Raw genomic sequence first — 27544 nt, 5'->3', positions numbered from 1 at the left:
CTGAGGCTGCGACACGGCTCAGGCCTATCCCGTCCGTCCCTGAGGCGGTGCCCGAGCCGTAACCCCACTCAGGCCATCCCCGTCCGTCCCTGAGGCGGTGCCCGAGCCGTAACCCCACTGAGGCCATCCCCGTCCGTCGCTGAGGCGGTGCCTGGGCTGTAACCCCGCTCAGACCCATCCGCCTCCATCCCTGAGGCGGTGCCCGGGCTATAACCCAGCCCACCCCCGTGCCTCAGTTTCCCCGCCCGCCGTCTCTGGGGCCGCGCTGTCCCTTTAAGGCTCCTCCCGCGGGAGGCAGCGAGCGCCCACATCCGGCCGCGTCCGGAAGCGCGGGCAGCGCCGCGGCCTCAGGGCGGCAGCGGCAGCGCCGGGAGGGCCGGGCCGGGCCGGGCCGGGCGGACCGAGGGGAGCGGCGTGAGGTGAGCGGAGCGAGCCATGAGCACAGCAGGGAGCGTCCTCTCGGCCCGCTCCGCCTTGGAGCTGGTGCCGCGCCGGCGCGGAGCCCGCACTCCTGCCGGGACGCCCTTTTGTGTCGGTCCCTCACGCCGCCTCAGGGCGGGCCGGGTCCCGCTTGGCGGGAAGGGACGGAGGGCACCGGGCAGGGCGGCCGAGACGAGGGAGGCGCTCGGGTGGTGCTGCTGGGGCGCTCCAGGGATTGGGGTTTGGGTTGGGGTTGTGACGGGACCAGCACCGACACCGAGGCGGTTGTGGCGGCTCCAAAGGCGAAACTGAAAGAGATTTCGGTGCTCGGGCGCTCCGTGCGCGGGTACCGAGGCTCCGCAGCGGTGCGGGCTGTCGGGGGCAGCGTTCAGGGCACGGCGCTGCTCGCAGCTCGGTGCCCGCCCACGCTCCGTGCAGCGATTCCCTCGCTTAACGGGCACAGGTAAATATTTACGGCTTTTACGAGTGAAAAGCCAGGCAAACATCCGCATTTGAATGACAGAAGGGAAATCTTGCAAATCGTACTTACTGCTTCGTGAAATGCATTAATGCAACTGTTAACCTAAATACCGAAGCAGTTCTTGAGTGTGAGCTGAACTGATTTCTGCTGATCTACTGAAACAAGGGATTTAAGGGTTAATAGGGAATTTAGGATAGTTTAGGCAATGTCTTTGTGAATATATGGTATTCGTTATTCTACTCATATGGGACTGAGATAGGGGACCCTCCGAAGGATACCTGTTACCTATAAAATTCTGCTGAGCGGAAAAATAAGAGGGGCAAATAAGAAGTCCCTCATAAAAACTGCAGAGCTTGCCAGAAAATTCGATGCAAAAACACTCGAGTTCGAAAGTTTAACAACTATGAAGGTTTTGAGCCTTCATCTTGTCAGACCCCCGGACTCATTTAAAGACCACCGACTCAATGAGAAGAATAAACTGCGCAGCCACAGCTAATTTCCATACCATGGTGGAAAATGGGCGGGGATAGATACTGAATATGTATAGGCGTTATAGAATATGCATGATTTTTTGTGAATAAATAGAGGATCTGTGAATGTTGGGGCACAAAGGATTTGGGAAGATACTCTCCCCCCTGTGTCCAGCGCTGAATAAAATATGTGCCTACTTTACAACCTTTGGTTGTGGAGTCATTCCCGCCTGGAAAAAGGTTCTATCAGGTGAGGGTTGGCCTCTTCTCTCAGCTGGTGAGTGGAAGGAGTGGACAGAGCCTCAAGCAGTGTCCGGGGAGCTTCAGGCTGGGCATCAGGAGGAATTCCTTCACTGAAAGAGTTCTTAAATATTTGAGCATTGGAATGGGCTGCCCAGGGCGGTGGTGGGATCACCATCCCTGGAGGTTCAGCTGGATGTGGCACTCAGTGCTGTGCTCTGGGTGATACAAGGTGGTGTTTGGTCCCAGCTTGGATTCGGTGATCTCAGAGGCCTTTTCCAGGCGGGCTGATTGTGTGATTCAGTGGTTTGATTTCTGTTTTGCTCTAGATCTTTGAAACACCACCGGCACTTGGTCACCAGGGGTGGATTGCTGAGGATACGGCTCTGCCCTCTGCACTCAGGACGTGTATGGCTGAAGGGCTCAGCCCCTTCCCTGGCTGCAGGGCAGCGCTGTTCTCCTTCCCACCATGTGATCTGGCACACCTGCACAGCAAATAGCTGCTTTTTTCAAAGGTAAATGCCACAATTGTTGGGTTTTCCCAGTATATGTGTATGTATGAGGAAACTTATGGCTTGGCTTTATCTGCTTTTTTATGCTGAATAAAAGAAGTAGTAACCACCTTTCTTTTAGTATGGTTGGTTCAAGAGTTCATGCTTTTGCAGCCTTCCATTATCTGAAGGGGCTTAAAAGGAAACTGGAAAGGAGCTGTAGTGGTAGGACAAGGGGGAGTGATTCAAACTGACAGAGGGCAGGGTTAGATTGAGTATTAGGGGAAAGTTTTTCCCTGTGAGGGTGCTGAGACCTTGGCACAGAGTGCCCAGAGAAGCTGTGGCTGCCTCTGGATCCCTGGAAGTGTCCAAAGTGCTTGAAGCAGCCTGGGACAGTGGAAGGTGTCCCTGCCCATGGCAGGGGGTGGAATGAAATGGCCCTTTCCAACCCAAACCATTCTGTGATTCCAGTGTTCTGTGGAATTCTTCAGGCTAGCAGGATCTCAGGTGACTCCATTGCTGCTTAGTGAAGAATTTTTGTTTTTAGAGGAAAGCAATCTGTGGTGAGAATTTTAGCACTCTGTCTATAAAAATAACAAAGACAGGAAAGTTCTGCTTAAATATCCTCTGCTTGTGACAACAGGGATTTGTTGACCTATAAATTTTAGTAGGAGATTAAGGAAAGAAGCTAATTAAACTCTAGACCTAGATTCCAGAGACACCAGTAAACTAATGTAAAGAGCTTTGCATTGTAGTTCTGCAAATCATGCAATGTGCAGGTAAGGAGGTTTTTTTTATTTTTTTTTTAATATAAAATGAGTTTTAACCCTTTTCTTTCCTAGTTTGCACATTTGCTTTACTTTTACTGTGTGCTGGTCCTTCCACAGGCATTTGTTGTGCGATGTCCCTTTAATTGCTTTAATCGGTTTAATTGCATGCACCTGGATGTTGTAAGAACACCTGCATGCAAACTGCTAATGAGTAACTGAAATCCTGACGCTCCCCACACTTGAAAATTCTTGTGGCTGAAAGGGAATATTTTGCCACTTGAAGGCTTTGGGCTTTAATTGCTGCTTTTTTTTGCCCCCCCCAGAATGAGCACATGCCGATGGTGCACACAGAGTGGTGCTGACACCACCGAGTTCCTGAAGCACTATGCTGCTCAAAGGCTGTCCCAGGAAGATTTTGAAGGCTCCAATGATGACCTCTGTTACTGCCTGGAGTGTGTGGTTGAGTATCACAAAGCAAGGGAAGAATGTCCAAGATTGCATGAGGTGATTAATTAAGAAGCCTCAGTGTAAGGGGAGGGTTGTGGGGTTTTGGGAGTAGATTGTGTTGCTTTTTAACTGTCTGCTTTTTTCATATGGAGTTGCAAACTGGTGATTGTAAAACAGAGATCCTCTTGTTTTGCATATATTCAAATTAGCAAGAACTAAACCAGTAGTTTTAAGTTGCTGACTAGACACCATGGCTTGGACATCTTTCATGCTGTTGATGGTTTGTCATCTGAAACAAAGAACATCTGCCAGACTCACAGCTCATTTCTTCACTGCGTTTTCTCTTTCCCGCTGGTTTCTCTTCACTTGTTGGTTTGTTCCTGTTTTTGTTTGCTTTCACTTCTCTTTCACTTCACTTCACTTTGTAGTTTTCTCTTATGTTTGAATTTCAGAGATCAGACCTTGCAAGACTGTGCAATTAACCAAAAAAATTTAAACCTCTTTTGTAGTCCTCTCTTAGTAGTATACAACTTTATAATTTAGGAAAGCTTTTTATAATATTTATTATATTATTAGCTTATTTCCCTTCCGTGTATGTAAAATGCACATTTTTAGCTAATGGGTCATAGTCTAAAAGGTTGCTCTTTAGATTGGTCAGCTAGATTGCTCTGGAGTGCAATTCCATGTGACTGGAAATAAGAGAAGTGTCTGGACCTACTGCAAGTTCCTTTTTGTGTCCTTTTACTGCAGTGAATAAACTTGGTGTCTAATTGAGGTTTGGAGCAGTTACTTAAGATGAGTAAGTTAAGTGGGTGAATTCCTACAAATATCCAGCAAATCAGTCAGTCTCTTTGCATTATTTATATTCTTTTCCTTCCACAAATTGCAAAATCTGTAAGAAGGCAAGATTTTATAATGGCTTTTCCTATCTTCCTGAAGATGATCTTTTCCTGTATCGTGTCTTTCTGTATATTGGCCAGTGGAACAACGTTTTGTGACTAAAATAAGTATTGAAATGAATATGAATATTTAACAGAATTATGAAATTGCATCTGATTTGAAGGCTGTTCTTTTAAAAATGACTACAGTCTCAACTTTAGGGTGAGATATTTGTGCTTTGTGTAGTTGAATTCTGTTTCAAAGCTTTATTATTTTGGACCACGCGTAGAAAGAAACTTTTCAAAATGAAATTTCAATTTTTGAACATGTCATTAATTATCTGGATGTGGTAATAAACATCCCTAATCACTTTCTTCACAACTACACTTTGATTGTTGTTTTGCCCCACTGAACAGGACCTGTGGGACTTGGAAACCTCCCGCCTGGTTGCCCACATAGAGAAATCCATGAATGAGGAAACAGGAGAAGATGAGCTGTTCCTGGTTGATGAGCATGGGGAGACACCTCTGTCTGGTTATGTGGGCCCAAATTTTGAGAACAACCTGCGAGTGCCCCTGCTGGAGATCCTGAAATACCCTTACCTGCTGCTGCATGAGAAAGTCAGTAAGTACCTGATCATTACCCTGTGGAAGGGAGTGGTGGTGTTCCACTGCAGGAGGTGAAAATGAACAGGACTTAAACCAGAGGAATAATGTATGATTTATTTTGATACTAAATACACTTTTTTTGTGGGCCTGTAAATGAGTGCTTACTGTACTATCTTACCCTTCTAGGTGAGCTGTGTGTAGAAGTGCTCTGCAGAATGGAACTAAGTCAAGACTCCTTTCAGGTCTTTGAGAAATACCCAGGAATTTATCTCTTTTTGGTACACCCAAATGAGGTGGTAAGTTCCTTTTTCTGTTCTGCTAAATCCTGGTTATGTGCACATGTTAATTCTGAAGGGATTGAATACTGTCTTGCATGATTTTAGAAAGTGTATGGTGCATTTATCTGTAAATAAAACTTGACCTCTGTTACAGTATTGCAGTTCTCTCAGTAGAATATCTTGGTCAGTTACATGTAAATAACATAAAATTAGTACAAACTAACTGTTACACTTAAACCCCAAAGAATTTTCTTCATAGGTATTACCCTGAATTTTAGCTTCCTTGTCACCAACATCATCTTGTAGATATAGCAAGCCTGTTTCTAAAGTTATTTTGAAGAGCTATTTTTAATTATTCTATTAGTAAAAATATGCCTTTGTCCCATTTGTAATAGCAGTGCTTCCTCTTACAGAGTTTATTTGTTCTTTTTATTACCATGTAACTATTTGTTTCAATCCTTAGATTCGTCGGTGGGCCATCCTAACAGCAAGGAATTTAGGGAAAGTTGACAGGGATGATTACTACGACTTAGAGGAAGTGCTGACTTGTTTGTTCAGAGTTATTGAGTTGGGGCTTTTTGAGAACCCAGATATTTACAGCTCTTCAATGTTTGAAAAGGGTAAACTCATCCTTCTGCCAGCTCATTTGTATGACACAGCCAACTACAAGAACTATTGGCTGGGTGAGTATTTATGATCAGAAATGAGTTTGTGTAGTTTCCCATTTGTAAGCAGTTCTCTCAAGTCAGAGCTGTACAAATCCATAGGTGCTGTGTATTTTTTCAAATATATAGACAGGTTGCTTCTGTTTTTTTCTTCTGCAGGAATTTGCATGTTGCTGTCAGTGCTGGAAGAACAAGCTATGGACTCTCTGTTACTGGGCCCAGACAAACAAAATGATTTCATGCAGTCTATACTTCACACTATGGAGAAAGAAGCAGCTGGTAACTAGTTTTGATACTGAGATTAAGACAGTTCATAGCTCATTTTTCATCTTTAGGAAATTCCTTGTTAGGTTTTTAGTAGAGGTAATTTTACCTGAGGCCTGTTTACCTTTTGAAAGGTGCAGTATTTGGGCAATACTGACAAATACTGAAACATGACATCCAAAGTCTGGAGTGGAGAAGGGATGGTGGTGCTTTTGCTAAATCTGGCTTAGTCTGGGTATGGCCTTGTGACCTCAAGACCAGGATTGCCTCTTAAATGAGCAAATTTTTATAAAATTCGTGTTTATTGAGATGATATTTTCTTACATGAGGGAGTAAGAACACCCTTGAAAGAACCAATTGCTTCTAGTATAAATGTGAAGTATAAATTAGCTGTGTAAGTGAAGGTATAAATAACTGTATAAGTTGTGCACTTCTTAGCACACCCCTGCAAAAACCAGTGTGAAAGAATCAGTTTCACAGAGTGGGGAAATATCAGTATTATTTAATATTAATAATAGGCATCCAGGCTCCTGTTGATTTCAGACTGCATAAGGAGCAGTGTCTCTGTACAAATGAGGGAGTTTGACTTTTTAAATTCTTTTTCCAGTAAAAAGTACAATTGCAACTTACTAGAATACTTTTCTATTGATATTTTAGAAAAATCAATGAGAACCAGCTCTTTCAATTTCTGCTTATCCTAAGGATGTCCAACCCTCTCCATGCTCCTGTTGTTTTTCAGATGATTCCACTGACCCCTTCTGGCCTGCCCTACACTGTTTCATGGTTATTTTGGATCAGCTTGGGTCTAAAGTTTGGGGTCAGCTGATTGATCCTGTCCAAGCCTTTCAAACCATCATCAACAGTGTCAGCTACAACAACGAAATCAAAAATATCCGCAGTAGTTTTATGAGGTCAGTTCTTGTCAGGGCTGCTGTAATTTGTGTTGGGGGAGGGAGGTGGCAATTTAAAAAATATCATCTTTCCAACTTCAAGCAAAGAAAAGTTGAAATAGGTCCCCTAGAATTGTGATGTTCCTTCAAAAAAATCTATGCTCACTTCTCTTTGGTAACTCTGGTGTGTCTGTTAAACTCATCAGTATTTTTTTTCCTGAGTTGGGAAGACTGTGAACTGTTCTGTGCTTATTTAGTGCTACAACCAACTTGCACTGAAGGTTAATGAAAATTGCCATGTTCGAGGTTTGGTAAATTTATGGTTATTCCTGAATTTTCAGTAGATGGCATTCTGGGCATTTGTTCTACATAGGCAAATCCATGACTCAGTAGAAAGCTTTTTCCTGAGACAGTCACTTCCCCCACCTCTTACAAGCTGGATAAAACAAGCTCTACACTTTTAAATATGGTTCCTTTTCACTGGTGTGTTTTATCACTGACAAGTTCTAATGCTCACTTGGTATCTGAAAAGCAACATCTGTCCTGAGTTTCTCAGGGTTTTAATTGTGTGAGGCTGTAGTAATCTGTGTTTCTTTTCAGGACAAAAGCTGAACCAGAATCAGACTATGGTGATGATATGATGTCTTGCAGTCAGATTGTGTATAATTATAACACAGAAAAGCCTCAAAAGGTATTAAACCAGTAGTTTATATTCCTTTTCTTTGAACTGGGGTCACTGAATTACATTTCCAACAAAAACGTTTCCAAGTGTGGTCATCTCTTGGTGTCAATGTATTGTATTTATGAAGTGCCTTTTAAAGGCTTTCCATGTGTTTTTGATTATCTGAGGTTAAATTATGTCAGCATGATGTCTTTGAATAGTTCACAATGATTTTTAAAGGAACTACTACTTCACACCAATTTTACAGGTAATGTTTTAGGAAATTAGATCTGTGTGCTCTTTATTTTTTGCGTCTTTTAATGACTTACATTGGGATGTAAGAGCTGTTACTGTTTAATGAATAAATATACGAAAGGAAGTAACAAAAAAGCTTGGCTACAAGAAAGCTGCCACATTAAACTGTGCATATCACTGAGGCTGTTGTGTGGTGAATGTATTTTTCAGGACACTGGCTGGAAGGCTGCCATTTGCCCAGAGTACTGCCCCAACATGTATGAAGACATGCAGACCCTGGCTAACATGCTCCAGTCTGACATTGGCAGAGACATGCGTGTCCACCACAGCACATTCCTCTGGTTCATCCCTTTTGTTCAGTCCCTCATGGATCTCAAGGACTTGGGTGTAGCCTATATAGTAGAGGTCATCCACTACCTCTGCTCAGAAATCAAAGAAATCCTGATCGAAAGATTCCAGGAGTGCGACAAAATCTCCGAGTTCTTCCTCCTCATCCTGGTGTCCATTGTTGAGCTGCACAGAAGCAAGAAGTGCCTGCATTTGCTGTGGATCAGCTCCCAGGAGTGGGTGGAGGCGGTGGTGAGGTGTGCCACGCTCCCAAGCAGGGCCTTCACTCGGTGCAGCGAGAAGGCTCCGGGGCTGTTTGCCAAGGGCTCGGCCGCCGGCTCCTTGCAGGCCCCCAGCTCGGTGCAGCACGCCTGCGTGCAGCTCATCCGCAGCCTGCTCAAGGAGGGCTACCAGATCGGCCAGCACGCCCTCTGCAAGCAGTACCTGGACAAACTCAACCTCCTCCTGAGGGGAAATCGAGCTGTGGGCTGGCAGCTGAGCAGCCAGGAAACCCAGGAGCTGCAAATGTGTTTAAAGCAAGTTATAAGGAGTATAAAGGGCAAAGCACTGAGCACCTCTTTGGCTGCAGGGAGCAGTTCAAGCTCAACAGCTTTGCCGAGTGTCTCTACAAAGCACGAGAGGAATGTGTGTGATGATGGATACAAGACGAGTGGACATGAGAGGAGGGACCTTTGTTCACCATTTGTTGTGTCAAAGGAAGGCAGAGATTGTCAAGAGAACCCTTTCCATAGGAGAAAGAATGCCTGGGAAGAGGAATGTAGAGATGCATGTAGAAGTTCAACATCTTGCACATCCACAGAAGGCCTCTTGATGAGTATTAAAAAAGAGTCTAATGACTTGACAGGTCAGGAGTTTGTCTTCCCACAGAACTCTTTGGCAACAAAAGTAAGTGGGAAAGTTCAGGAAAATAGGAGCTCTGATCTTGTGGCAAGGAAGTGCAATACGGACGATCAGTGCTTCAATTCAAATACCGAGCATTCGGATTTCAGGAGAGGCAGAGACTTGGATTCTGCTTTGTGCTTCACTTCTAAAACACCACCGTATCTGTCTGCTCACACTCATCTTGATTCTCCATCTTCAAGGAGTTGCAAAAGTATGCAAGAGGCAAGTGCAAACAGTGTGTTCCAGTCCAAACTGGTCCCCACTAAACAGGTGTCCAAGGAAGCATCACTGGATTCCTCTAACTCCTCTAGAAATGAAGCTGGCATGCAGGGGAAGGAAGATAACAGTAGTTTGCTTTTAGGGCATAATGACACCTCGCTGAAAAAGGTATCAACAGAAGAAAAATCAGGTCCATCGCCGCTGTCTTTCTTTAAGAGGAGCACTAACGTGCAAACTTCAAACCAGGAGCAGCCTAATTTAAATGATTCAGATAAATATGACTGCAAAAATCAATTTTCGGAGACCTCTTGTAGGGATAAAATTTCAGCATGTGGTTATTTTCCATTTAGCTCTGAAAACAAGAGGGATGTGATCAGGCCACTGTCAGTGAAGCATGAATCAAGTGACAGGTTGTTTGAGTTTTCAGAATATTTCAGGAGGGAAAACAGTTCAGCGGGGAAGAAAGAGGAGAATTTTGTGGAGATGGTTTCTAAAGATGATGATTTATCGGACTCCCAGGTTGATAGAGAACTCAGTAATTTATCTTTAGCTGCTTATGCCAAAAGTCTTAATTTTCCCATTGCATCCAACCAGGAAAGCTCAGTGTGCCACAATGTGTCTGATATTAAAAGGAAAGTGAAAGGTTCTGTAAGATCTTCCAACGAGGGCCAAAGTACCAAGTGTCCCAGTGGTGATGATCGCCCTAGCAATCAAGTCATTGTAATTTCAGACTCTTCTGATGAAGAAAAAGGTGTGGCTGAGAAGGAGGAAGCAAAAACCAAGAATGAAAATGTGTGTGTGGAGCCATCTTCAACTTCCAGCAGCACTTCTGATAGTGACACTAAAAGAGAATCCAAGTCTCCAGGCTCTCCCCTGTTACTGGATGACTGTGAGTCTCAGTACTTTGAATTTGAAACAGAAGATGAGGTTTTTTCAGCTTGGCAAGACACTCAAGCGTATGCTGTGGAAGCAACTCAGGAGTATAAACAAGATCGTGTTTCACCAGCACCTGAGACAAGTAATGCAGATGACTGCCAGAATGATAACTTAAATGACTGGGGCTATGATGTGCCTTACTTTAGTGATGATGCCATGGAAGAGGCAGCAAGCTCAATAGAAAAGCAGACAGAAGATACTTCTTATCAGAAAGAAGCTGGTGATACCAAAGAAGCGACTGATTCAACCTTGGAAGAATCAGTTGGCAAGGAAGAGGCAAAAGGTCAACTGGAGAAATGTGCAGACAAAGATACTGCTAAAGGCTTCACCCTGGACTCAAAAGTGCCTGAACCCACAGCATCTACATCTCCCATCTCATTAGCTTCAAAGTTGGCCCAGAAGAAAAAGAGCACAAGCCCACTGAAGACCACAGCAAAATGTAAATCAGCACTGGCTGTTCAGAGAAGTCCTAAAAAACCTCCCGTTGTTAAAACAGCCAAAAATAAAACACCGCTCCCCAGCACAACAGAACGCTCTCAGCACGGCAGGTTGATGCCTGCTGTGGTTCCTCCAAGGAAGGTCCGGCAGAGCCCTGCTCCAGCATCAACTGCAGAAAAGCTTGGCCTTAAGAAGGGTCCCCGCAAGGCCTTCGACTTGTCCCAGCCCTCCCTGGAGAGCCTGGCTCTGCTGCGCAGCCACGGCAAAGCCGCAGGCAGGATTGGAGTCACACAGAAAAAGAGAACCAAACAGATCGAGGCTCAGCGTTTGTCTGTGAAAGGTAACAAAAAGCTGCTGGCCTGCCAAGACCGGCAGTATTTAAGGCCCAAAAGAAGTGTGAAAAAATCTGCAGGAAGTTCGGAGAGTAGAAACAAAGTTACCAAAATGTGTGCAAAACCTGTGGAACAAAAGCCTCAAAGTCTTGAACTGGCAGCTATTAAAGAATCTGTTGAAAACCAAAGGGAGAAAAAAAGAGAAGAGGCTGCTTGTCCTTCTGCCAGTGAGAGAAAATTTGAGAGCCTCTCTGTGGAGGAGGTGGCAAATGCCTCTAAAATGCCTCGTTCTTCAGACTGGAACAGCAAATGGGAGGGTAACAGTGTTGTGGTTCCTCCTGTCCCTATGGATTCAAGTCTCTCTTCCACTGCACTTGAAGGTGATAAAGATGAGTCTTCAGGAAAAGGTTGCACTGTCCTGCCTGAGTGTGAGATGAAACCTTTAAAGCAAAATGGGTGTAAATCAGATGAAAGCAGTGATGAAGGCGATGATAATCTGTTTTTAACTCAGTTAGATCCTGTGGATATGGAGTTATGTTCTCAGGAGGAAAGTGTTCCAGATGCTGCTCTAGGTGCTAAGACCCCAGAGGAAATGGATGTTGATGAAAGCCTTCAGCAGAATGGAGTCTCAGCTGTTGTGAAATGTAAGGACAAAGACTGCATGGAACAGGTGGAGAAACCTGGAGAGTACTGCAGTAAACACCCAACCACCAGCCCAGGGGCAGATCACGTGTTTGCCAAACCTGCTCTCCCACCACCTAAAATACCAAAGCCTTCCACTACCAAAATTTTCAGCTCCGCAAGTTCCTCACGGAACGCAGCTTTCAGCAAAGATCTGGAAGATGGCAGAAAGTTTCCCCCACCTTCAAAAAGCAAAGTGAACGCGGCCAAACTGGCGGTGGTCAGGCCACCACTGTATCCCAAACCTGCACCAGCAGGAAATCCAACCTGCAAATCTCCAAGTTTCCAACCCCTCAGTTCCAGTAATGTTCTCCAGTCACAAAATAAACACTATGACAATGCTTCAAATATTTCCAGAGGGCCTGGCCGAGAAACCTCCTCCTCTTTTCTTGGTCAGCAGCGCGATTACAGCATTTTTGTTAACCAAGTCCTAAAGTGGACTTGTGAAATGTTTGAAAACTTCAGCTACTTTGGAACTCCAAATCATCTTCTGCAGACCATAGTAGCTGCTGTTCCTCCTCATTTTCAGGGCTACAATGAGTATTTTGACACATTTTTTCCCTTGATGATGCTCAACGCCTTTGAAACAGTAAGTAGCTTTCTGCTTTTTGGTTTGGTTTCATCAGCACTGATAAATTTTACCAAGAGATTAAAACCTGGTTTATGTCCTCTATTTACCTTTGAAAACATTCAGATAGAGATCAGAATAGAGGAACAATTTGGGGTAGATAATCCAAACAGCTGTGTTTAAGATTGGGGATGACCAGAGTTATTCAAATCAGTGAAGTGTTTCTTTTTTCCTGGTGCACATCCACAATAAAAGGAGTGGCAAAGAACGTGGTTCCTCTCTCTGTAGTGTATAAATCTCAAAACAGAAGTCTTTAAGAAACAGATCTTTCAATGACAGAGGATGAAAACCTGGTTTTGGTCTCTGTTGAGAACTTACATGAGAGGGAAGGTTAATCCAGGAAGTATTTTTCCCAGTCTTTGTTGGTTTATAGCTTAATAGTGAAAAAAACCAGTATTTCTTCAATTAATGTCTGAATGCTTTCAAGTTCAGTCATTGCATCACTTCTTCTATAGAAATAGGGTAGAAAATAAAGCCAATGCCAGGTTAATACTGGTATTTTAAGGTGAAAATGCAGTGAGGGAAGACTCAGAGTAGTTGTGAAGAAGTTTAAATACATGAAATGGGTGAGTGGCAAGGAAGAACTTTTGTTTGCCCTGTGTTTTTATATGTAATGAGTTTGCTTATGTGAAAGAAAAGAAATTAGTAAGACTCTTGATATATCTACTTGACAGTCTTATAGTTTTATTTCATTTATTTGCCCTTTGAGTCATGGTAAGCTTTTCTTCTGATACACTAAACCCTTCAAAGTATTATTGTTTCCTTTTCAACATGTAGCTGGCACAAGAATGGGTAGAAAACCAGAAAGTAAGAGAGAAAGGTTATTACTTCTACTTAGAGAACTTTTCTGCTGACATGAATACAGCACATTTTACAGGTGAGGGTTGTTTTTTTCCTAAATCTGATTTTCAAGTAGATGATGCATTATAATGAGCTGGTAGTTAGAGGCAGAGTTTTTTGTGTTTGCTTTAAATATAGAAAGGATTTCAACTTTGCTCTTCTATAGAATGAATGTAAGAGAACCATGTATTTTACAGGGAGTTTGTGCCTTCCATCTCTCTCATCTAGGATTTTTTTTTGTTTTGATAAAGTTGTCCTTGACTTGCTCTGTTTTTATACAGTGCTGTTCTCAGTCTTAAGAGTGTAGGATGGAGTTAAAATTTTCACAATAATCTTTTGCTATAGCCTTTAACAGCTTTAAAAAGTTAACAGTAATTCTGCAGTCATGTAGAAAATGTAACCATTTTCTTTTCAACCTTGTGATTTTAATTTGTCTTTTGGACAGCTCATCTACGAGAGAGTGATTTGGCAAGGCAGCTTCACCCAAAGGAGGATGACTTAATCCTGTTGAAGGTCCACAAGGAGAAGGACACTTTTGGGGAAGAAAGTGGGATGGAGTACCACACAGTGAATCATGTTGGCCTTGTGACACGTTTTGCTCGTTCATCTGGCTGTGCAAATAGTGAGTATCAGGGCTGGAAATAAAAATGGGGTCCTTTTTGGTGCCATAAAATGCTTCTTCATAGCTGGCTGTTGCTAATTGTAATGTAGCACTGGCCTCAGAGAAAATGGAATTGTTTTTCCTCTTTAGCAAGTCTGTTCCATGCTAGAAGCTTTGTGAAAATCAGGAACTGAAGCTGCAGCCCTGCTGTCCATCATTTTTCTAGAACTTGAAAATGATGAGTAAATGCTCTGCACTCATCTTTAGGATGCTATTGCCAGGAGATAGGAAATGCCATGAACTTCTGTGATCTCTCAGTGTAAAATTGTCAGTGTCTTTGGGAATTGAAACTTTGGGTTACCAGGATTTCCAAGTACCCAGAACCTGCCTTATTAAAGCAGGGATCTGAGTAGTTGTACAGAGCACTGGCTTTTTGTTTGATTTTTTTTTTTTTTTTTTTTGGTGGGGTGGGGAAGTGTTGGGATTTTGCAAGAATTCATTGTTGGTTCCCTAGCAGAAGACAGCATCTTGTTCTGGTGAATTCATTGAGTAAGTTACTGGAGTATCTTTCAGTTAATGATTTGGACAGTTTTTGAATTAACAACTTGTTTTTTTGTTCTTCATTAACAGGACAAAAAGAGCAGCAGACTGCCTGTCATCTTACTGTGCAAACCCAAGGCAATTTGTCATTCTTCATCCATAAGCAAGTGAAGTGTGTGGTGGTTGGCTCCCTGGTGACCACACACAGAAAGTTCAAAGGTCTCCTGCTGCTGAGCAGGAGCCCCCTGCTTAGACCCATCATAAATCCAAGTTACAATGACTTCTGTCCCAGAGATCTGCCTGTTGCATCAGGGAGTGCTGTAAGTCGTGCCGCTGGGAGTGCCAGGGTGAACAGAAAAAGCTTTTGGGCCTCATGAGTGTTGCAGGTTTGGTTTTTGAGAGGACCAAGAGAAAATAGCCATGTTTCAAAAGCACTGAGACACTGCCCTCTTCAGAGTTGGCTGCTGGGGTGGAGGAGATGAGTCTGAACAAAGTCTGAACTTGCTCAGGTGTTTGTGCTCTATTGTTATAGTGAGCTTCAAACTGCTTTCAGTGTTCTTTCCCCTTACTGGGGAGTTTTCAGGAATAAAACAGAATGGAAAAGGTATTGTAAAATAAAAGTGTGGGGAGTGAACAAATCTTTGTTACAGCTCAGGTGAGGATTGGGTGTGTGTCTAGAACAAACCTATAATCAAAAGTTTCCCTGCCCTTCCAGCTTTTGAGTTCTAGCTAGAGAGGTGAGGACATTCTGAAAGTATAGAAAATTAATGTGGAAGGTGAGATCAACATGAATTCATCATTTTTTGCTCTATCCCTTCAGGTTTCATATATGAATGAATACAATGAAGATCAGAAGAGAGCCATTGAGACAGCTTATGCCATGGTAAAGCAGCACCCAGGACTTCCCAAGATCTGCCTTATCCATGGACCACCTGGCACAGGGAAATCAAAAACTATTGTAGGACTCCTGTCCCGTGTGCTGAGAGAAGTAAGTCATGGCCATGTGCAGGGGTTTGGTTCAGATGAATGAACAGTCTGGCTTCTCAATCTCAGGTGAAAACAATCTAAGGAACTTGTTTGTTGTTAATTAACCTGCAGAACACTAGGAATGAGAAAACAGCTCGGAAAAAAAATTCCAAGATTAAGCCAAACCGTTTTCTAGTGTGTGCACCATCAAATGCTGCTGTTGATGAACTCATGAAAAAGATCATCATTGCATTTAAGGAAAAATGCCAAAACAAACAGGAGCCTTTGGGTATGGTTTGTTTTTAAATTGTTTTAATGTTAAATGAGCAAAACCTGGAGGAGGAACTGAAGCAGTTGATCATGTACTGTGCTTGCTCCTCTGAGCAGCTTCTTCCTCTTGCAGAGCATGGCTGCTACATCCTCTTACATTGTTAACTTTAATGTGCTTTTCTGAAAGGTGTATTGTGAGGTTTTTTTAAAAAAGTCACACTTTGTTTTGTATAGACATGGACCCTCTCCTCTTGCTGTTAGTTTAAGTTCATACTCTTTGGGGATTTGAACACAAGTCCCTTGCCTTTATTTTGAATAAAATTGGGCTTTGTGGGTCATGGGAAACAGACTGGTGAAAATTTTGACATGTCTAAGCTTTCCATTTTTGCTCCTCCCAGTTTGTGACTAACACAAAGTGGATGAATTCTGTTAAAGATATCTAGTTTGTGGCAAGGGGAAAAATATCTGCCTTGTAACCAAATGTTATTTTGGTATTGACTTACCAATTGCATTACTTGATGGGACTCAGCATGGTCCAAGTTAGGAATTCTGGAAGTTTTAGATAAACCTGAGAATAAGAGGAAGTTTCATTAATTCAAAATAACATTCTTAATGTTAGCCACCACTAAAATGTGGGCAACATCTCTAGTTTTTAGAATTTGGAATTACAGAATTTTTTGTAGCTGCATTTAAGTACACAAGTCAAGTGTTGAAAACTCCAGATAATTAGAAAAGCCTTGTTTGATATCCATGATGTTTTATATTTTTTTAATTGTCATTACAAAGCATAGAGACAGTTGGAGTAATTGAAGAGTATTTTGACTCTGATTTTGTGAACAGGAAATTGTGGTGATATCAAATTAGTGCGACTTGGTCCTGAAAAATCAATCAACAATGAAGTGCGGGGATTCAGCCTGGATAAGCAAGTTGAACACAGAATGAGTAAGTAACATGGAAATCAGACTTTTCTTCATTCTCCTCTAAGAGCTTGGTGATGTTTTCCACATGGCATTGTGTCCTGTAAGAAGGAAGATTTTTCTAAAATAGTGTTTCATAAAACATTGGTTTTTTTTCTCAGTCCTAGTGGGGAAGTGGCAGTTTATGTACGAGCCAGGATCTAAGGAAAAGGAAAAGAATCAGCAGTGACCTTTTTCTTTAATAAATTACATTGCATACACGTTAAAGGCATCATTTTTGAAGCAATGCAGCATTTGAGAGCTACAGTTGGAAGCAATTCTCATTGTCATCATTGTACAAGATAAAACTTGAACAGAAAATGGGAAAATGCAGCAAAAAATGCATTTGTCTAATCTGCAGTTACTGTAACAGCTTTTCTGTTCCTCCTTTGGTTTATTACAGAACGAAAGCCGGGTGACTGTGACCAGGACATCCAGAAGAAGAAAGAAGCTCTGGATCAGAAGCTGGACATGCTCTCTCGAGAGCGTGCCATGCACAGATGTGAGAAGAGAGAGGTAGCAAGACAAGTTTTAATCCTCTTTGTGGTTTTGTGTTCATAACACAAAAACAACTCTGGTTTTTGATGTCACTCTTTCTTCACCTACTTTTTCAAGCAATGGAAAAGTTGGTAGCACCATGAGAGGGAATGGAGAACTTTACATCAGGGATTTTTTTGTTTATTTATGCCAGTATTTTCCATTGGTTGATCATGCCACTTGTTGCTCTATCATTCAGTAGCCTTCACTTGATTCTGTCACTAGTTAGATTTTAATGGAACCATATTTATAAATCTTAATGGTTTAAATTGATTATATGTTCAAAGCTTTTGTTTTTGTTTCACTGAAAACACAGGGAGATACCTCATGATCTGAGATTTTGGAGTATGTGTCGCACTTGAAGTTTTTCATTTTTTTATCTAAGAATTTGGCATTTATGCCAAAGGAGAGATTTCTGGTGGTAAACAATTTCTCAGTTGCACAAATATGTAAGATCTGGTACTGTGTGTTGCAATGCCTAAATATGGTGACAGCTTTCCAAGAAACTGATTGGCTTCTTCAGACCCATTTGATACTAAAAGTCTGTCTGAGCAAGTGTACTGTTTAGGAAATTAATTAGGGCATGAGAGGGGAGAAGGTATATGAGGGAAAAGGGTGGATATGAGAGGGAAATGGGTGATGTTAAAGGTGGTTCCTTTTTAATTTTTCCCCCATCTAGAGCCAAATGTTAAATGATGAAATTGGCAGACTTGCAAAGGAGAGACAACAACTTGCTTCTCAGCTAAAGGAGGTAGGAGAATTTATCTCTAATAAACTGCAGCTGATGTATTTTTGTACCTTGTGTCCTTTAATTGTGGTGAAATTTGATTTTGATGTAGCTGGGAGCATTTATAAAGTAGTGGGTAAATGGATCAATGCCATAAGCTGAGGAAGTTGTGAACAGGCAGCTGTGAAATCTGGGTGTGCTCTGGCTGCATATTGGGGAAAAACCCAAACAGGAACATTCACTGCTGCAGTTAAGGCTGAGTTTTAACCAGGGTGTCCTGCTGTGCTTGAAGGTCCGTGTGCACTCCCAGAAAGTGCAGGCAGACATCATCCTGGAGTCTGACATCATCTGCTGCACGCTGAGCACCAGCGGGGGGAGCCTGCTGGAATCGGCCTTCTCCCGGCAGGGCCTCGATCCCTTCAGCTGTGTCATCGTGGATGAGGTCAGTGCAGGGTGGGAGCTGCAGCCCTGCCACCTCCACACCTGCCCTGGGCTCTGCTTGGCCTCCCTGGGGCTCTTTGGCTGCTGCTGCAATATTTGTTTGTTGCCTGCCCTGTCAGCAGTAGGACCACGAGGAGAAAGAATAGCTTTTAATTGATTCTTTTCCTGACTTGTCTGGTGCTGTAATGGCAGACAGCTTTTATTTAGAATCACACTTCAGCCATGGTTTTTTGCTTTAGAGATTTCCAGATGGTTTGGTTGTATTTATATCTGTTTGGAGAACTTTACATATATAATAACAAAAGAAATCTGTTTGTAGTTTTTTTTACTAGAGAAAAATCCTTCTTTTTCCTCTTTTTAAAATTGTTTTTTAGAAGACTCAAAGCATTTGAGTTATTCTGGCTGTGTTACAAGAAATTTACTGCTTCCCTGCTTTGCTTACAACTTCTACTTTTGTCCTGTTTGCATATCCAAAAGGCAGGGCAGTCCTGTGAGGTGGAAACACTGATTCCACTGATCCATCGCTGTAATAAACTTGTCCTGGTTGGAGATCCCAAACAGCTCCCTCCTACTGTCAAATCAGTAGTAAGTGTTCAAGCTCTTTGCTTTTTTCTTGCCATAGAGTGGATATGGTTAAAAAACAGTATCTATAAGAAATATTCAAAGAGTGGGAAAAAGATACATTTCAATGGGGCAATCCAAACTTTAAGCTGGACACTTGGTTTGTGAGGGATATTGTGTTGTGGCAGGATCTGTTTTCTCATTTTAGGAGCTTCAGTCACTACCCTGTTCCTTAAGGAGCATGAAGACTTCTTGTTTGTATGGGGACTTCCTGACCCTACAGGTGTTTAAGGATAAATTTATAGGAGCACATCCTTGTCTCCAACAGTGAGGGCTTTATTAAACACCTGGTAAAGAAAGGAGGGAAACCAGGGTGGCTTCTTTAGAGGGATAAATTGTCTAGAGGTTGTGTGTTTATTTAGCAAGATCCCACCTGGAAAGTCTTGCTTTTCATTATGGTTGAAGAATGTTGTGAGTCACAAGGAGAAGTTGTCTTGCTAAAGACTAGACACAAAAATTCAGATTTGTGTAGGTGGCCTTTACTGAAATAAGACAACACATGTAGAAAACTGAAGCACGAGCAGTTGACATTTTGTCAGCGATTTAGAAGTTTAAAGCACCAAATTGACTTTCAAATTCACCAGAACACTTTAACTGGTGGGGAATGAGATCCCAGATGAAGTGTCCTGTTCTCCCTTGGCAGAAAGCTCAGCAGTATGGCTATGACCAGTCTCTGATGGCCCGTCTGCAGAAGCACCTGGAGGAGCAAGTGCAGAGGAACATGCTGCACAGCCTGCCTGTGGTGCAGCTGACAGTGCAGTACAGGATGCACCCAGACATCTGCCTCTTCCCATCCAACTATGTGTATGGCAGGACTCTCAAAACTGCCAAGTGAGTAGCTCTCTGTTCTCCTTTCTGAGCAGAGGGCATTTCAAAGCAATTTTTGTTCTGCCAGGGTGTTCTTGTGAGTCTAAAAATGCTTGAGGTTGTGGGAGGGGGAAAGATGGTTAATGGGAGAAAATGTGCAGTCCATCTCTGTTAGTGCTGGGTGTGATAGGTGAGATAGGATCCCTTAAAATTATGCATACAGAGTGCTGAGAGTTCATTCTAGGCCTCAATCTATTTGGGTGGCTGGAAAAGTTAAGGATTCTGGGGAGGAAAAGAAAGTTACAATCATAAAATGGCTGAAGTTGGAAAAGACTTTTAGTGCCCTCAGGCTCACGTGTCACCCATATCTACCATTAAATCATGTCCTCACTGCCAAATCCACATGATTTTTGAACACTTCCAGGAATAGTGATTCTCACTTCCTGGACAGTCTGCTCCAATGCTTTACAGTCCTTTTCTGTGAAAAAAATTTCCTTATATCTAATCTAAACTTCCTTTGAGGGTACTTTAGGCCAGCTCCTCTCTTCCTGGAGAGCTGCTTGTGTTTGATAACCATGATGTAAATAAATGGAGTATAATTTCTTAGTTGTATGGTTGCCTTGTGATAAAAATATTATTTCCAGGGCAATAGAGGAGAACAGATGTTCTTCAGAATGGCCATTCCAGCCCTACCTGATTTTTGATGTAGCTGATGGTCGTGAGGAGCGAGACAATGAGTAAGTCCTGCATTCTAATTCAGCCAGTTTAGATTTTCTGAGAATTAATTGCCTACAGAAGAGCTGTGTTCTTTCCTTTGTTGTTCCAATATGCATCAAGTAGCTAGAACTGCATTTTCCAGCTGATAAGATTTAATTTCACAAAAAACAGATTTTCTTAAATCTGAAACTGGTTTTAATCCTGGTTTGACTCACTGTTAGATGCCAGGAAATGCCTACAGTCTCTGTTAACTTCAGTAAGAGTTTGAATTCCTGATTTTATCAGTGACTTCCCTTTCCCAGGTGCACACTGAGGAGATGCCAGGAGGTGGCAGGCTTAGCCCTCCCCTCACCAGCTCTGTAAGGAGAGCACAGCTGGAGGTGCTGAGGGAATGTGGAAGTGCAACTTTTCACTGCCTGCACTTCCCAGGTTTAGTAGCCCCTCCTCAGGGTCTGCTTGCCAAGTTCTTTGATCCTTTGTGTGAAAACAGCTGCAAAAATTCAAAACTCAGAATTCCCCAGCAAACTGAGCCAAAGCATTCAATTAGAAAGATCCCTCAAAGGTGTTCCTGTGATGTTTCCTTTTTGTCCTGTGCAGCTCTTACAGCAATCCTCGGGAAGTGAAGCTGGTGATGGAGTTAATTAGAACAATTAAAGAAAAGAGGAAGGATCTGGGCCTTCGTCGCATTGGAATAATTACCCCTTACAGTGCACAGAAAAAGAAAATCCAGGAGCAACTGGACAGTGCATTTAAGAATAACAGGTAAAGAAACCATGAGCTTTCAAACAGGCCTTGGCTCTTGCATATTAATCCTTTGTTTATCCTCTTAATAATGGTAAGAAGTCTCCAATGTCTTTTTGTACTGCTAGAATTTGCACTTTAAAGGGGATGTGTAACCCTTTTGCTTCAAACAGGCATGGTCTTGATCTCTGTGCCATTCTTAGTTATTACCCACATGCTTTGATTATAGTGCTGTTCTGAATAAAGCTGATTTAAAAGAACTTCAAATTCTATGCTGTGTGGACCCAAACAGATTTTCAGAATGATGCTGATCTCAGAAAAGTAAATTCAGCTGTAGGCTCATGTACTGAATGAGAAACTTACCCCTGGTGGTTTCACATGTGAGCATTAAGGATAGTGTTTAGGCCATTTGAATCATTAAAAACCCAAGTGGGAATGAGCAGGGTGTGCTCAGTTGTGTTTCCCCCCCAGCCCAGGAGAAGTGGACACGGTGGACGCGTTCCAGGGCCGGGAGAAGGATTGCATCATCGTGTCCTGCGTGCGGGCAAACAGCTCCGAGGGCTCCGCTCCGCCGCGGCTGCAGGCAAGCAGCACCAAGGGATCCATTGGGTATGTGGCTGCAGGGATCTCCAGCCCCAGTCCCAGGGAAGCTGCAGAGAAAATGATGTTTTTAATAGGACTGGTTAGAAAGTCACAGAGAACAAGTTACTTCTACTAGGCAGTGAGTAAAGGGTGTCTCAGGGGAGGAATTAGCGCTCGTGGTCTGAGCAAGAGGGACAGGGAAACGCTGGTTGTGTGCTCTGTATTATGTGCTGATCCTTTTGCACAGCTCCCTTATCCTGCCACTGCCTGGATTTGGCAGGGTTGGCCTTGGGATCTTGGCTCTTTGCATTATTACTGCAGCAGTTCTTGTTCTTGTGGCTTTTGGTACACCTTGTAGCTTTCTGCATGCTGTTCTCAAAATGAAACCAATTTTCCTGGTAATGTCTGTAAAAGTCTTGTTAATTAGTTGTGCATGTCACTTGGAATGTGATGTAGCAGACTTGGGTCTGGGATTTGTAGATGAGGGTGCTTGTCTTCTAATAATAGGGGCAGATTAGCAGTGAGTCTTAACTCAGGATTGCAGATTTCTTAATTTTATGGGTTTTTCTGTCTGAAACAGAAGGAACTAAACTGAATGTGCTGTTTACCCCCAAGGCACTTAGAGCAGTTGCTGATTTCTGTAACTTGTGGATCATTTTAGTTTAAAAAATGGTAGTGAAAATATGAAATATGCCTTCTCAGAGAGAGTTCACTGCCTTCTGAGTTAAACTAGGAAAAATCTGGTCACATAAACAAAAATCTTTATACACACAAGTTTCACTAAGCTGCTTATATTTCTCTGATACTCATTCTCTGCAAGAAAAATGGCTTTTAATTGTGCTGATCCACTTTGGGAAGAGAAGGGATCCAAATCCTATGGTAAACAATAATAATGCCTTTTGAAGACTTCTTAATCTGATTGATTGAGTTTGGGAATGGAAGGCAGCTGGAACCTGCCAGTTCTTTTTGCTGACATGAGATTTAACCTCTGTCTGCTCTTTCAGCAGGAACTTCCCAGCTTACTGTGTTCATACATTAATAGATAAAGGTTTATATATTCCAAGCTGTGGCAGTGCAGTGCCTTAGCAGCTGTACCTGCTGTTGCCTTGGACATCTCTGTTTCAGGGTCAGGTGCCCTTGGCAAGGTGTGATGGGATATTTGCCACACCCTTACCTATGATCTTGTAGCCTGAGTGAAGGATTTTGCTCTCCAGGGTTGCTAGTCCAGCATTAAATTTACTCTGAAAGTAACTGGGAGGAGAAAACTCCAAGGATTAACAATGGATTTTTTCCCCCTCCTTCCTGGGAAAATAACCTTCTTGTCTTTCAGTTGTAAAAGCTGTCAGGAATATTTAGTAGACTTTCAAGGTCTCCCCTTGGTCATTTCTCAAGACCTAGAGAACTCCATCTGTGCTGCTGGATCCACTCAGCTGTCTGCTTCTGCTTCTCTTATTTCCTGCACTGTCCAGATTTTTTGAGGTGACTCTGTGGTTTTTGCAGTCTTCACTGCAGGGTTGTGAATTTGCTGCAGATGAGGTCTCAGTGACCACAGAGTCAGGCATTGACAGTGAACCTGCTCAAATTAGGTTGGACTTTTGAATTGTGGATTTTGTTAGTAAAGAATAAGCTGTGTATTTTGGAAGCTCTTTCATTAGAGAAGGAATAGTTGATATTAGTGTCACAAACCTTTTTTTGAGCTCTGGTAAATGAGAGCTAACAGAAATCAACTTTTAAGAGTACACTCAGCATTTGTTCAGGTTCCAGTACCCTGGATTGTGATCCCTTCAAACCACACTAGGCAATTTTCCTAGTGCAAAACCAGACTTCTGCAAGGATATACTCTCCCCTCTTGAAGCATGACAAAGCAAAAGTCTGCCTTGATGTTCTTCCAGTGCAGGTCACCTTTAAAATAAAATATTCATGTGCAGTGTTCAGTATTTCAGTAGGGTGTTTTCCCATTAATACTGCCAAATATTATTAATCTGTTTCAGTTCGAGTCAAAAAGAAGCTTAAAGTCTTGATAGGTGAAGTGAGGTTGATGTCCTCAGTACTTTGAGGAACGTTTAAGGAGCAGTGGTTGGCATTAAGAGGGGATTTGCTCTAAGAAAGGAAACAGCAACGACAAGAGCTGGAAAGAACTGGAATTCCCTGCAAGGAATCAGTGGTGAAGGAAAGAAAACACAATTTATGCTCAGCCTTTCACGTAAGGCAGGGCTGCTGCCGCGGGGTCTGGGCAGGAACTGCTGCTGTTAATTTCAGTGACATTTCAGTTTATGTCTTTTTTTCTCCTAACCCTTTAAACCTTCTTGTGGAAGAAGTAGTTGAGGAGCTTAGTTTTTGTCTTGTCACTCAGGTTTCTGGCGAGCCTCCAGCGCCTGAATGTCACCATCACCCGAGCCCGGTTCAGCCTCTTCATCCTGGGCCGGCTGCAGACGCTCATGGTAGGTGCAGTGGGGATGGAGAGGGCTCTGTGAGCCACCCCTGGGCTGGGGCACCGAGCAGCACCCTCAGACTGCTCCAGTCTGTGCAAGAAAATGAATTTTGTGTCCTGCAGGGTCTCTGGTTTTTGTGCGTTCCCGAGGGCGGGAGGGGGTTGTGTTAGTTCGCCACTAGGGGGCGCGAAAGCCCCGCGCCTCCGAGGGGAGCCCCTGGAAATTGAGAAATTGAGAAATTTGTCATTTTTGGAAGTTCTGATGGCTCAAAGTGCCTTCCCTGTGTTACAGCAGCCAGAGTGTCTGTTGCTGTTTTGCACCTGAAACATAAGATTCTTCCATTCCAGAAGGAACATAGCATTGGTTTCCATGACAGTTGTGTCAGGTACCTTGATTAAAGAGGTTATACATCCTCTGACACCTCTGTCCATTTGTGTTGATTTCTTGCTGGTAACAGGTTTTTTTTCTTTTTTTTTTTTTTAAGGGAGATGAAAACTGGAATCACTTGATTCAGGATGCTCAGAAAAGAGGTGCCATTATTAGGACAACAGAAAAAAATTACAAGAAAGAAGCTCTCAGGATTTTGAAGCTCAGGCCACCAGGACAGCCCCCACCCAAAGGAGGGACTATGACATCTCCTGTGGTGCAGGCTGCTTCTTCCAGTGGCAAGAGGAGTGAGCCTGGAAATTCTGGGAACAGCCCACGGGAAGTTGCTGCTGGCCCTGGCCATGCCATGCCCCAAGGAAGCCGAGGGCCCACACAGCCTGCAGGGACTGCAGCTGCAGATTCCAGCAGGGGCAGTGCCCCTGCATCTGTTGGGGCTCCAGCTGCAGATTCCAGGAGGGGCAGTGCTCCTGCAGCCATGGGGGCTCCAGCTGCAGATTCCAGGAGGGGCAGTGCCCCTGCAGCCATGGGGGCTCCAGCTGCAGATTCCAGGAGGGTCAATGCCCCTGCAGTCATGGGGGCTCCAGCTGCAGATTCCAGGAGGGGCAGTGCCCCTGCATCTGTTGGGGCTGGAGCTGCAGATTCCAGGAGGGTCAGTGCCCCTGCAGCCATGGGGGCTCCAGCTGCGGATTCCAGGAGGAGCAGTGCCCCAGCACCCTCAGGGACTCCAGCTGCAGATTCCAGGAGGGTCAATGCCCCTACATCTGTTGGGGCTGGAGCTGCAGATTCCAGGAGCAGCAGTGCCCCTGCACCCTCAGGGACTCCATCTGCAGATCCCACGAGGGGCAGCAGTGCCCCTGCACCCTCAGGGACTCCATGTGCAGATCCCAGGAGGGGCAGCAGTGCCCCTGCACCCTCAGGGACTCCATGTGCAGATCCCAGGAGGGGCAGCAGTGCCCCCAGCCCCTCGGGGGCTGCAGCCCTTGGTGCCATTGCAGAGAAGCCCCGGGACCCCAGGCTGGCCAGCCTGGCCAGTCGAGCTGAAGCCAAAGGCAAGGAGCAGCCCTTGAGCAGCCACCGGGCAGCCCAGAGCACGCCAGGATCAGCAGCACAGCAAGGCCTGCACGTGTCCTCAGCTGCCAGGGCTCAGGTTTGCAGAACAGAGAGTGCCAGGAAGGCCCAGCAGACAGCAGGACAGGGCAGTGTGCTGCCCCCAGCCCCTCCCTCAGCCCAGCACGAGGGTGAGCGCAGAGCAGCCGTGTCCAAAAGCGGTTCCAGAGCCCCCAGGGAAGGAGGTCAGAGCAGTGGCACTGAGTGGAACAAAGACTCTCGTGGTTTGTCCAGGAGACCATCCCAGGAATCACCAGAGAACACAGAATCAAGCTCTGCCAAGAGGAGAAAGTTCTTTCACTGACTTCACTATCGGCTCATTACTGAAAATCTATTCCCAGATTTCTGTCTAGCAAGGACTGTATTTTAAATTATTTAGCACAGCTGGAACTCCCATCTATTGATACCACTACTATCAGAGGATCTCTTTCCCATCCTGTCCCTAATTGTGAAGGGAGTTAATACCTGACAGATGGTACCTTTGAGGTTTTGAAAAGAGAAGTTGGGTAGCTGCATTGCTTGGAAGAGCAGTGGGTTTAGTCATCTAGGAAGCTGAGGTTGTAAATGTTTAACAGTGTATATTTGTACAGTATACAGAATTATTTTAAGATATTTGGCAAATACATAGCTTCTTGTTTTCTTGTGTAAATGCTAATTTCTTAGAGATGTAATTTTTTTATGAAGAACCAGAGTAAAGCAAAAACAAAACCCAAGAACCCAACCCCAAAATCCAAAAGACAGACTTCTTTTCCCTTTTCACTACTTAATTTATTTCATAGCAAAACTGAATGTTGAAAATGTGGTACCAGTGGTTCTTGGTAGTGCTCCACTACTGCCTCAGGGAAGAGTGAGGCAGATGTACATTGGTTGAATGGAGAGAATTCTACTTATTTTGTATATTTTATTGCCTGTTTTTATAGGAAGAAAAGAGTTTTTGTTTATACAAATGTGCCTTGAGTTTTGCTCTTGCTGCTGCTCTATCAGTTGGAATCCCTGTCTTGTTGCAGTGGCAACACCATCTGCAGATTAAAACCTGTGGGGTCTGTTTGGTCCCACTGTGTCCCACTTGTGAGGAGGAATCAACAGCACTGTGGAATCTTGGTCCAAAATCTAGTTAACAGTTATTGGTAATATCACTTGAGTTTCTATGTGTGGAGATGACAGGGATGAAAAGGACAGGTAGATCTTTCTAGGTGCTCCTGCTGGATTCTTTCCACTGTGCTGATGAAGAACATGCAGCCAGTAAAAGTGGATGGCCAAAAAACCAAATTACTTTTAAGAAAACCTTCCTCACATCATAACATTTCACACTAAAACTGGAATTATTTCTACTAAGAATTCCTTTGGGTTGCTGTGAAGTACCAGTGTCTGTTTTCTGGAGCCTGTGTGTGTCTCAGGAGGTGAAGAGCAGCGTTTCACGTGCACTGGGTTTTGTGTGGAGATAACCTGAGGGTGCAGGGCTCAGGGATGGAGGAGCTGCAGCCTTGGTGCCAGGTTGTGCCATCTCCAGGTGTGTTCAGGGACAGCCTGAGCAGGGAGTGTCCTGCTGCTGTCCCTTGTCACAGCATTGTGGCAGTGGCTTTGATGGAGCAAGGGAGCCACAGATTTTAGGCATCATCTTCAGTTCCATTTTTGTTATTGCAGGGATAATTCCAGCTTTGTCCTTTGACCTCTGCCAGGCAGGGCCCAGCTCAGGGAGACACCAGTGCCTTACTCTGCCCAGCACCAGGTGCTGCTTCAGGCTGCAATTGCCAGGAAAACTCATCCCTAATGCATCCACACCCAGAGCAAATCTCCTTTACTGGTAGGAGCTGCCTTGGAGGTGTGTGGGGAGGCTTTTATTGCTGCCTGGGCCTGTCCAGCTCCTTGTGCTGTGCAGGACTGAGTGTTTCAGTGTGATGGGGAGAATCTGGGAGATTCCTGTGAGGTGAGATCAGCATCTGTGCATTGTTCACCTTTAGTTATTTGTTATGTTGCATTCTGAACCCT

General features: G+C 43.8%; 1 protein-coding gene across 2 annotated transcripts; it reads left to right on the top strand.

Annotated features, from left to right (window-relative positions):
• Window positions 1-310: 310 nt before the first annotated feature.
• On the top strand, window positions 311-26502 carry SETX (senataxin). Of its 2 annotated transcripts, XM_077189299.1 has the most exons (26): window positions 311-419; window positions 1941-2126; window positions 3196-3376; window positions 4615-4822; window positions 4993-5102; window positions 5548-5767; window positions 5909-6028; window positions 6753-6924; window positions 7504-7594; window positions 8030-12244; window positions 13061-13160; window positions 13569-13745; window positions 14355-14584; window positions 15085-15252; window positions 15363-15519; window positions 16341-16442; window positions 16860-16972; window positions 17673-17744; window positions 18013-18162; window positions 18639-18746; window positions 19426-19613; window positions 20234-20326; window positions 20904-21068; window positions 21519-21656; window positions 23983-24070; window positions 24546-26502. In XM_077189299.1, exons 3-26 carry the CDS (start codon window positions 3197-3199, stop codon window positions 25857-25859), a joined length of 8679 nt encoding a protein of 2892 aa, XP_077045414.1. In that variant the 5' UTR covers window positions 311-419; window positions 1941-2126; window position 3196; the 3' UTR covers window positions 25860-26502. The 2 variants fall into 2 exon arrangements, with proteins under 2 accessions (XP_077045414.1, XP_077045415.1); XM_077189300.1 differs by lacking the exons at window positions 311-419; window positions 1941-2126; window positions 3196-3376; ... (3 more) ...; window positions 5909-6028; window positions 7504-7594 and having other exon boundaries at window positions 6787-6924.
• Window positions 26503-27544: the final 1042 nt, after the last annotated feature.

This window comes from Agelaius phoeniceus, chromosome 21, assembly GCF_051311805.1.
Source record: "Agelaius phoeniceus isolate bAgePho1 chromosome 21, bAgePho1.hap1, whole genome shotgun sequence".
NCBI classification, from domain to species: Eukaryota; Metazoa; Chordata; class Aves; order Passeriformes; family Icteridae; genus Agelaius; species Agelaius phoeniceus.
The sequence above is the reverse complement of the archived record's forward strand: the minus strand, read 5'-3'. Positions and strand labels throughout refer to the sequence as shown.

What these genes read in the sequence shown, in the direction of transcription:
- SETX (XM_077189299.1), top strand. Translation starts at nt 3,197, where the DNA reads ATGAGCACATGCCGATGGTGCACACAGAGTGGTGCTGACACCACCGAG. An exon ending in GAATACAGCACATTTTACAG is followed by an intron (nt 13,161 to 13,568) that starts GTGAGGGTTGTT and finishes TCTTTTGGACAG; the next exon opens with CTCATCTACGAGAGAGTGAT. An exon ending in AGTGCATTTAAGAATAACAG is followed by an intron (nt 21,069 to 21,518) that starts GTAAAGAAACCA and finishes TTTCCCCCCCAG; the next exon opens with CCCAGGAGAAGTGGACACGG.